Source organism: Podarcis cretensis, assembly GCF_951804945.1.
Source record: "Podarcis cretensis genome assembly, chromosome: 5".
Taxonomy (NCBI): Eukaryota; Metazoa; Chordata; class Lepidosauria; order Squamata; family Lacertidae; genus Podarcis; species Podarcis cretensis.
The window spans coordinates 29,701,730-29,712,841 of NC_137174.1; the positions used below are offsets into that span (position 1 = coordinate 29,701,730).

Sequence of the window (11,112 nt, forward strand, 5' to 3'; positions counted from 1 at the left end):
GTTGGGATATCCTCTTGAATTTAACATTGTCTTTTTAATTTAGAGATCTTTTGCTTGGTTGACATAATAAAGGGAGATAAATTTGCTCAGGGCTATGCTGTTTCAGCTGAACTGAGACTCTTGAGATTCCAGGTAGAATATATGGATGAGTTTGAACAGAGGGTGACTAGCAAAGACAGCAACTTAGATAATGGGGAGGCAGTTAGAAGTAGCTTGGTCCGAGTTGGATACCGAAGAGTCAGGAAGACAGAATACAAACAAATAGAATGTATTTGGTGGGATTAAGGAAGGGAAGGGACTGGCTCTGGGTGGAGTAGAAAGTAAGTTATTATCTGCTTTCGCCACATCCATTTTTGTGCCTCTGCCGTGTCCATTTTACCCTTGGTAATTAGCCATCCCTGTACTAGGGAGTTCTCTAATTTGAGTAGCTTGGGAACAGTTGACAACTGGAAACATCATGTTCCCACTAGTTCTTAGGTTTCAACTTGTGTGTTTGTAGGGGTAGACATTCAGTGTCTTTATGTATGATTGAAGAGAGATGTTTGAGATTTGTGTATGGTGTTTATGATTTTTGTTGTTGCTTTTGGCTCCAGCCCAGTGGCATCAGCAGATCCCTCAGCCAATAAAGATTCGCCCTGGTGGCACCCGATATGCAAATCTCTCGGGGCAAGGACTCGACATTTTTTCTGCTTTCTCGACTGTTGAGAATCCAGTGCGGTTTTCGTCACCATCCCAGCCTGTGGTAGAAAGTGAAGAACTTTAAAAACCTCCGATTCCAATCTTACCTGCAAAAAAACAACAACCACCCCGTAACTAGAACTGTGAAAAAGAATGGAAGGTACAAGCCAGGAGGCTCAAGGTTTACAAGCAACTTGTATTTGTTGAGTAACTGTAGGGTTGCTGCAATTCCTGTGAGTAACATACTGTACAAGATCTTAGTTCAGCATTGTACTGTGGGGTCACTGTAGCATTGAATGCACTGCGGCAAGTTCAGTGCTCTGTTGTTTTACCCCTCCCAAGTATTATGAGGGGAGGCAGCTGAGTTTTAAGCTGTTAAAAGAAAAAGCTCTGCCCACTTTTTTCTGCTTGAATTAAAAAACAAACTACTGTACCTTAAACGCATAATGGTAAAGGTTTTGGATATCCAGCTGAACACGACCAGGAGAAGTATTGACATTGTGAGAATTCTGAAAGAGGGTAAGCTGCATGGCTTTGAATATAATACTTAAAAGGTGGCTGACAGTCACAAAGCACAAGTCAAATGTCAGCAAAAAATTTGAAATGAATCATGAAAGATCTGTTCAGGAGGAGTACACAATTACATCAATAAGAGATTTGGTGAATGCAGATAGGCGTAGCATTTCAAAAAGGAACTGCTAAATACCGCAGAACATTTTAAAAAATGTTGTGGGCTTATGTTCCATGAATTTATGTACTCATGGTGTATCAAATCCTAATGGAAAAACACCATGCATATAGTTTGGATGTTAACATGTGCAATTAAACAGCTTATATCCTACAAAACACACATTATATAGACACCACAGCTACCATTGCTATGTGCATTTTGAAGTGTGCTTACTAGTTCTTTTTCATTTTAGGAATTCCCTAATTTGAAACAAAAATAAATAGCATACAGGTTATTTTTGTTTCATTGTGATATGAATTCCTTTCTCAGCTGGAGGTTTGGATAATTGTGTGTGTACAGTGGAAGGATGCCATCCAAATACTTTGCAAATGGACCTATAACTACCGGACATTTTCAGATGGACATAACTGAGTTCCACCTGACCATCCTACTTCCTTCCCCGCCCCTCCACTTTGGACACACACTGATGAGAAAATACTTATACAGATATTCTGTACCAAACAAACTATAGCCCATTCCAATCAAATAAGTTTGTTTCATTTTGGGTACTAGTAGAGCTCCCAGTTTTCAAAGAGGTAATTGTGCATCTGATTCTAGAGCAAAACTTTAGCATTTTTGGTAAAATGTCCCACCTGCACCCAGAAAAAACAATTGTTATTTTCATGTGGCAGAATGAACACACACAAAAGCTATTTATGAGAGAGAGGTATTTACTAATACATCTCATTAACCAGTTTAACTGCATTTCTCTTTTATTCAGTATTCTAAACAAAATCTCAAAGCTAGGGATATGTGTTAGCATTTTCTTAATGTTTAAGCTATTTCTCAGGTGTGTGATTCCAATTTTATTGCTAAGGGATTGTTCTGTTGCCATCAGGTCTGCCAAAGACCCCCATAAAGCACAAAAATAAGATTGCTATAGGTATTAATAGTAGAGAATAGCCACTTGGCTGTATAATCTCCCTACAGGTTGAACCCTTCCAAGAAATAGAATTAAATTTTAATCCAAACCAAGAGCCTGAGAATTTTCTACTACTGCACTAGTGATAAGCACCCGCACCCACCATACTCACAAGACCTGAGATCACTAGCTTTTTTCACTGAAGAATCATCAAGCTCATGGAAGTCTGCCAGAGATTCAATATTTACAAATATAGATAGGAGAAGGAAGATATGCTAAGACTTTTTAACATGAGCAAGTTTTAAAGGATTGATACAAATGAAAGGCAGGTAACTTAGTTTGGTATGATGTTCCTGATGGCTGTTGATAGAGTAAAACAGAATATGAAACTGAATTCAGTCATTGCTAGTTAGCTCAAGGTCTGATTCTGATGTCAGTAAGACAGAGTACAAAAAGAAGGAAATGTCATTTGAGACCATATTCTCTGCTTTCTCATAAACAAGCAGGCCCTACCAATAAGCAAAGTAGGGAACTGCTTCAGGCCACAAATGCTGGGTGCCAGTGGCAGCAGCGCTTTAGCTGTTCCTCTTAAATCTCCTCCCCACCACCAGCCATTATCTTTGTGAAGGACAGAGCTTTATGGCTTATCTTGGACCTCAGGCAGCACAATGTCCTGGGTTGCCTGGTAATGCTCTCTAAATTAGGCCAGAAACTGGACTATTCTAATGCACTAATATCATGAGATCAAGTGCTTTTAAATGGGTGTGCTACCTTCTACAAAGAGCAGAACTTGGTGGGCAGAACTTGTCCCCAAAATATATTCTAAACTTTGATAAATTAAAATCATACTCAGAATGTGTACATGAAATTAAGGATTACTTTTAACTGCCCACATAGAGAAAGATGGAGTCCATCTTCTTAAGTGTTGAATACAAATATCATTGTGTCATTTTTGCTATGAACACTTTTGCAGACAAAGGTGCAATAAATAGGGGATTGCTGTTTCAAGAACAAAGGAATACTATGATTTATGTTAACAGCAGAGAAGTCTCTTAGGCAGTGCTTTTTTCTGGGGGGGAAAGGGTGCTGGTACTGCGTACCCTTGAGTACCCCCAGTTTCCCCCAGGGAAAAACACTGCTCTCAGGACACATAAATGTTACAGCAAATGTCCAAAGTTTGGTTAAAGTTTAGAGGTATTCAGCTACTGTGTTCCATCAGTGCAAGAATTTCTACTTGTGTGGCAGGACTTTCTGCCCTCTCCCTTCCCTTAGATTTAGGAGTTAGACGGGGTTCCATTGTGCAAGCAGAAATCCCTGCACTGATGGAGCATTCACTTAACACTATGTTGAATTCCACCCTTTCTATTCATGTGTAAATGCTCCAGACAATAGCTGTGCCCAACCTGAAAAGTCAGGTGCAGCCAACTCCCAATTTACACAGGGGTTATGTTCTAAGCAGTGCAATTTTTCTAGAAAAAGAGGTGCCAGAACTCACCATTAACGCCTCCCTTGTTCTCTTATAATGGCAATGGTGCCCACCTGAGGTGCTGGAACTGTGTTCCAGCTGAAAATAAACCCTGGTTCTGAGGTACTGCAAGCGTCGCTGAAATTGTGTATATTTGAAATACCATTGGAAAAGCCTGCAAACACCATCTAAACCACTGGAAATGCTTGAACAACTCTTTAAAAAACAGCAACACTTACGAGACACCAAATTCCACCACAATCACTCCCTTCAAACCTCCTTTCTCAAACTCCAACTCTTCACCGGCATCAGCTGTTGGTATAAGGGCTCCTGGGATTCCTAGGTGCTGTTTTCATGCCTTTTTCTGGGCTCTTTAAGGGCCGTTTTTGCCATTTTGAAAGTCACTTCCAGGTTCAGCACGATGTGTGCATGTATAGTTGTGCATCAGTTCAATGTACGTAAGCTGGGAGTTGCCTGCATACACCAGTGAATGTTAAAAATTACCTATACGTGATTGGCAGCATTCATTGGTTGTGTATATCTGAAAAATGCAAGGCATATAAATATTTCTGGAAATTAAAGACATTACTTAGAATTGTCAGTGTTCATGTGTGAATGTCAACATTCAGTGAATTTTGTTACAACTGATTTAATTATAGTTTATTTCAATGGATTTTAGTCATGACTAACAGTTGTTGATCCCCCACCCAAACCTCCCAGACTAGTAGCCGTGTCAGGTATGTTGCAGCAAAAACAACCAAGGGTCTTGTGGCACCTTAAAGACTAAAAATATATGTATTATGGCAAATCTTCCATTGTCTACAGTCAACCACGGCAGATGCATGAAGCTTTATCTTGATATATATATACACAGGCACACGCGAACACACCTGGGGGGGATTGCAAGGAGTGAGGTCAGAGGAAAATGAAATGCATAAAGAACAGAGACGGTGATAATTTACAAAACAGTTGTTGATAAGATAGGCACCCTGGAATTAGGTCAGCTAATTAACACATGAAATGTGATAATAGTAATAAATACCTTTGTCCCATTTCAAGTTGCAGTTGATAGCACTGAAGCTGTACTTTAATTTTAATTCAGTGGTTTCACATTGCAGTCTCCCTGTGAAGCTCTTTTCTTAAACAACAGCCATATTAAGGGCAGTTTTACAATATTTTATACAACAACTTTTGATTCTGTGATATCAGTTGTGTGGATAACATATGAAAAGATAGTTGCAATCACTTATATAACCAAAATGCAGTACAGATGCTCTGCCAGAGTTTTCTTCTTCTGCAATATTGTTTGAGCTCTTTTTCCCCTTCATTTCATTGAACAGAAGCCAAACTGCCTTTGCACTATGAACCAATTATTTTGGCTTATGCAACAAAAGATGTACCTGCAAAAGGACAGAATTTTCATAACAACAAAATAAACATTATCTTTTAAGTACTCACTCAGGACTCAGGTGGTTCAATAAAACTTAACCACCCTAAAATGAGCAGGGGGTTTTTAATTGAGCTTTTCAAAATTCATATATTTATAAATGTATTTTGTTCCTTTCTGAGCTTGGCTAAGACAATACAAACTTTGCAAAGCCGAAAAGACATCCCCAGAATCAGCACATAGTGTATGAGAACACTATTAAGCCAAAAAGCTGCTTCCTGTCCTTTGAGACTATTTAAAATATAGCTGCTCAAATCTCTGTGTGAGTTCCAGCAGAGAGCAGCATCAAAAGCACAATATGGAGGGTGTGCTGCAGAAATGTTAATAATGAAGGCTTTGAAGATTCACCAACTCAAATATTTAGTATTGGGAAACAAACAACCCTGTGTGGTTCTCATATGTAGGTAAAACATGAACATATCTAGCAGCATTGATATCCTCATATTTTAGAATGACTGAAAATACTTTTTTAAAATTATGTCAGCTGACCAATGTCTGCTTCAAAATATGTTGGAAACTTGCTTTGAGCCAGAGAAATGTGATGTGTAATACAAATTGTGGATTTTCTTTTTAATAAGCTGCACCAGAAGGATTTAAACACAGTTCTCTGAGAAGTGTTCTCATACCCTCTGTAAACTGTAACTGAGTTAATATGACAAGGAAAATCTAACAAAACTTTATAGCTGTTAAATTAAATACTGCACAAGCCGGTGGCCTTATAGTCTACCAATTTGGATTTGTTACATTTCCATTAAAATGGGTTTTTATCTTCATAATATGTGAAGGTGCATACCTTTGCTAGGGAAAAAGGGGGGGAATAAATGTTGCAATTTTAAATAATATTTCAAATGCATATAAAAGGAAATGTCAGAATGTTCAGCAAATGTATTTTCCCTCCTCCATTAAATAAATGCTTCAGAGTTGCATTGTGTGAGTATCTCTTTGACTGGCATGTGACTTGAAATTCCATATGAACAATCCAGGTAAGATTTGACACACAAAAAAAATTTCCTCACTGAGCAAGCGAGGTCCATGCAAGAATCAGATGAATATGTTTGGATCAGTACCCAATTCCATTGCTGTATCAGCAACGACAAGTACTGTAGAGATCAGATGCACATCTGAATGAGAGGCATTCCAGTAGGCTGATTCGGATCCCATTGTTCGTCTTGCTGTGTGTCACTCAGAAAAGGGGGTTGTACTGAATGCCAGAAAAAGGGCACTTGATCATCTTTGCCGGCTGCTTAACTTAATCAGTTAATGCCTAATGTGTTTCTCCCTCTCCCCCTCAACAATATACAATATACAAGTTGATAAAGAGCAGCAAAACATATCAGGATTTATATTTTAAATTACCACTGCACCTTGGCTTTGCCCGCTGCATTCATATTGTAGCATGTGACAAAATCTGTATCAATGCTTTTCTGTAAAATCCTGGTGCCAGTAAGCAAATATTAGCTACACTTTTAGCAGCAGCATTCAGGTCTTGTGAACGACAGCAATTAAACGATCTTTTAAATAGCTACAAGTCTTCACATGGGGAAAGATTAAAGTTTTGGGATTCCTCCCCCACTCATAGTGCTGAAGGCATGTCACCCATGGTGTGCATTTCTCCCACTCATTAGAAGGATCTCTACCAGAGATCATTTTGGGTATTTTTGCAAGTGCTTAATGGACAGACCAAAGTCCTGGGAAAGGGGAGGAAGGCTATAGAGGGGGTGTTTTCTGGCCACCCATTCTGAGTAATGGATGCCATTATGTGGCTCTATGCATACCAAACAACATCAACAGGGCACAAGCCGTAGAGGACACAAACTATTTGCAATTGGTGACAATAATGGAAAAACGTTTTCAACTGGTAGCAGGCAAACCATACTTAGAATATTCAAAAGGCTAGTGAGGGATTACATTTTTAGAAGAGCTTTAGTATTTCACTAATAAGCTATTCTTTATTGCAGTAGTATGGCCACATTTAGAGAGATTAAAATCTTCTAGTATTTTTGTAGGCAAAGGCAACTGTGTTAAATCTTGAGTTACATTTTATGTTATGTGCTGACATTTGGGCATGATCCAGCCAAAGTAAAACACTTAATAAAGTTGCACTTAATGCAGGGACCTTTTAAACGTCTTCTCGTTAGAAAGATTACTATCATGTTATCAGAAATGAAAAAGGCACCCGATTCCTCCCCCCACCAGAGGAGCAAACAGCTTTTTGTGCGGCAGAAAAGGTTGAGGGTTGTAGCCAGCTAAGTTTTACTCAGGGTAGACCCACTGAAATTAATAGACCTAGGGTAGTCATGGCCATTCATTTCAACGTAGAACTAACATTGACCACAACTCTAAATGCCATCAAGGTCTACGCCATTTTCCAGATCAAATCAGCAGACTCCTATTGGCTTCATATAGGCTGTGTGCATGCACGCCTGTTTGCTCTGCATCCAGAGAACTCCCACTGCTTTGGGAAGCCTTAGTCCCAATCTATCCTGCCTTTTCTTATGAAATACTGTGTTTCATACTGTGTTCAGCTTCAATCTGAACTGAGAAAAAGAACCGTTCATCCGTGTTTTAAGCTGGTGATACAGCCTTAGAATAATAATATACTTAAAAAACTCAGTAAAATCACCACAGACCTCCAAGCTTAATGTGTGATTAATTTTGCCCCACAGTGTCAGATGGGGAGCAATCCACAGATTGAATCTCCCACATAGAACTTCTACATAAATACACAGCAGCCGGGATTCCAGCCACTGGGGCCCTGTGAAATATCCCACCCACTGCATAAGAACAAGTATTGGCAGTGTGTATTTTCCTGTTGTGAACTTGATGGAAAGCACATATCTGCCCCAAAGGTCTTGATACCCCGCTTTCTCCACACCACTTGATAAACCCCCTTCTCCTGTTAGTAGTAGGCTGAACATACTGAAGTAACACCCTAAATGACTGGACAATATTTCAAAAAAAATCAGAATATTGGTCATGATATATAATATTGGCATATCACATCCCACTGACAAGCACTGATGGAAAGAATTTCCCTGCTGGCTCAATGCTAAAGTACAAGGTAAGGCACAAGGCTGTTCATTCTGAGTGTGTGTAAGATTTTCCACAGGCTCAAACTCAATACATGCCTGGCTATAACAGTGGTATAATACAGCATATTAGAAAATGAAACCAGTTCAAAGGTTGTTTATAATGAGATGTGTTGATGTGTCCCCGATCCTAAGGCATGAGAAATAAAACCAGCCTTATGTTGAACATTTGCTGTTGTTACATTAACTACAAATTCCAAAAGTAGTAGCCACAGCAGCACCTTTACTGGGTACATATAAGTCCCACTATAGGAACCTACTTCTTTTAAAATGTAATAACATTTTGTACGAGAGAAAACCATGTTTATTTGTAGTTTAGTTTACAAAATTTCCTATGGCTTCAAAGAAACAGAACAATGTAAAAAAATACAGAATCAGCATAACCTACCAACTCTAAAGTCTCTATTTTCATGCAATTATTTTATCATAATGTCATTATCACATGAACTAATCTGATTTTACAGTCAGCACAGAGGAACATCTAAGCATTCCATAAACACTATTTGAAACTAGCTCTATTTCGAGCATACGCCAGAGAAGTGGTAAGTTGTAGATGAGTTAAACCTACACAATTTGGTCTCAAAGAACCTGTTATGGCAAACTTACAAAGTTTAAGTTGCTTCTCTGAGGACTAAACAGTATGATTTCTGTTTTCTATTTTAAGATACACAATTAAATCAGGAAACAAAAATGCATCCTCAAAGTAAGAATTAATGAAGCATCGGAAAATGTTCCAAATCAATTTGTTCCAGGGAGCTCAGTGCGTTGCAGGCAAAGAACAAGGCTACAACAACCAAAGATTACCTTATGCAGCTGTTTTAAGTTCCTGTTCTCAAATACTTTTACACAAAAGACCAAGCGGGCCTTTGCAAGTCCACAGTGATTTCTTAATTGCCCATTTAGTAGTGGTCTGGCTGGAAACTGAAAAGTCTCTGCGCATAAGGGTCTGTTTCAGCTGCCACCTTCTGCCCTGTGTAAGCGTGGCAACTCTCCTGGTGGAAATGCTCACAGTGAAAGTTAATCCAGCCTTTCTCTGCACTGTATCTCTCGGCTTCAGCGAGGATCCTCGTCAGGGCCATAATGTAACTCAGGGCCATCTGAAGCGTCTCGTATTTGGACAGCTTTTTGTCTTGCCCCCACTGGGGGACCACTTTGCGTAGGCGGTCAAAGGCAGTGTTGAGCCCTTGCATTCTTCTCCTTTCCCTGGCGTTGGCAGCCAGCCTGCGCTTGGCAGTGCTCTCCACGCGCTCAGAGCCACACTTTGCTGCACAGACTGTTCCGTTTCGGCACTGGAGGTCCGTTTCCAAGCTAGCATCCATGCTGCTATTCAGTTTGCAGGGTTTCATGTGGGATCCTTTTGCAAATAAACAAATGAATGAACCGCAGCCAATGAATGCGTTGGTAGACAGAAAGCTTTTGCTACAATTCTCCTTTTTCGTTCTGGTTTGAAAAAGAAAAAGAAAAAAACCCAGCTTCACCTGGAGTTCAAGAAGATGGACTTTTTTGGAAAAGCAACATCTCCCCACACTTGCAAAACAATACTGAGGCTTAAAATTGTTCCTTCACCCCTCAGATTAAAGACTGAAATCAGGAGTGCACATGGCAATTAATTGGATGTTTTAATTTGTCTTCCTTTCATTCTGTTTGGTAATGATGGGGGAATAAATGGCATCGCTGCTCTCAAAAGTTCAGGTTTCAAATGGACCAAAAAAAGGAGGAGGAGTCCTTTTAATCCAAAAAAAAGTTTCAATGGACAGGAAAAATAAATAAAAATCTATTCCAATTGACTGTACAGTAACAGTTGGCAGAGAGAAATAAAGTCTTTGTGATTCTTCTTCAAGTGATGCTGTCTTATGCGGATGCTAAGACAGAGAGAGAAACCCTCTTGCTTCCTCCTCGGTTGCTAGTGTTGGTCAGTGAGCCTAAATTACAAGCAAGGGAAGTCTTTATAGAAGCACTGGCAAAAGCTGAACAGGTGGCAGCAGGTGGGTGGGCGGCCCTGTATTTCCATCCCAGCACCTTCCCACCCTGGGAACGACAAAAAAAAACCTCCTCCAACAAAATCCTGACATTGCAGGCTTCATCTGTTGAAAAGTCTCCCAAAGCCATGTCTGTCCAGCACTAACAACTTGCCATCTGGACTAGTGTCTGGCTGGCCCCATAAGAATCACGACAGCTAAGCAAAAGGTCTTTTCAATGAATAACCTTCTGCAGCTCAGCAAAAACCTTTCCTGACACATCACAGCATTGAGTCTGAATTTGCTTGAAAGTGCTTGGTTGGGAGAAGAAGCTGCTGCTAATAAGGATATCTAAGCCCAAGAGGAAGAGAATTTGCAAATAGCTTTAAAGGAACACACAAACCTAACTGCAAAGTGAAGCATGTTGGGCATATGGCAGAGTTAGGGATTTTCCCAATTGCCACAGTGAGAAGTGTTATATTTCATAAAGCACCAATGAACCTCAGTGTGTGTGTGTGAGTGTATAGTTGCTTATATATATTTGAACCGAACTTTAAATATTTATAATATTCAAATTATTTAAAAAATGGATTTAGAAATCCGCCTTACAGTTGCCTCAGGATGCATGCTACAGATTTCATATAAATATACATTCTTGACCTCCAGCAAAAATATATAGAAACACCCTCTTCACATCTATTTCAAACAGCCAGATCAACATCAAGCAAAGTATTGACTAGTGCCTTGTAAGCCTGCTTAATACATAATAAAGAAGTCTGTCAAACAAAAGACTAATTACAAGAAATACTGACAATGAAATTGTTGAATTATCATATGTTCACTTTTTAGGCTACTTATTATACGTATAGAGGTTGAAGAATAT

The 11,112-nt window shown here is 39.4% G+C and overlaps 1 protein-coding gene across 6 annotated transcripts in view; it reads left to right on the plus strand.

Annotated features, from left to right (window-relative positions):
- MYPN (myopalladin) overlaps positions 1 to 6,108 on the plus strand; it is a 65,724-nt gene extending 59,616 nt beyond the window's left edge. For all 6 annotated transcript variants that reach the window (XM_079977342.1, XM_079977343.1, XM_079977345.1 and 3 more), the window contains one exon: positions 594 to 6,108. In XM_079977342.1, the coding sequence (XP_079833468.1) occupies positions 594 to 763 (170 nt within the window). In that variant the 3' untranslated portion in view covers positions 764 to 6,108. The remainder of the gene's footprint in view (positions 1 to 593) is intronic.
- The last annotated feature ends 5,004 nt before the right edge of the window (positions 6,109 to 11,112 follow it).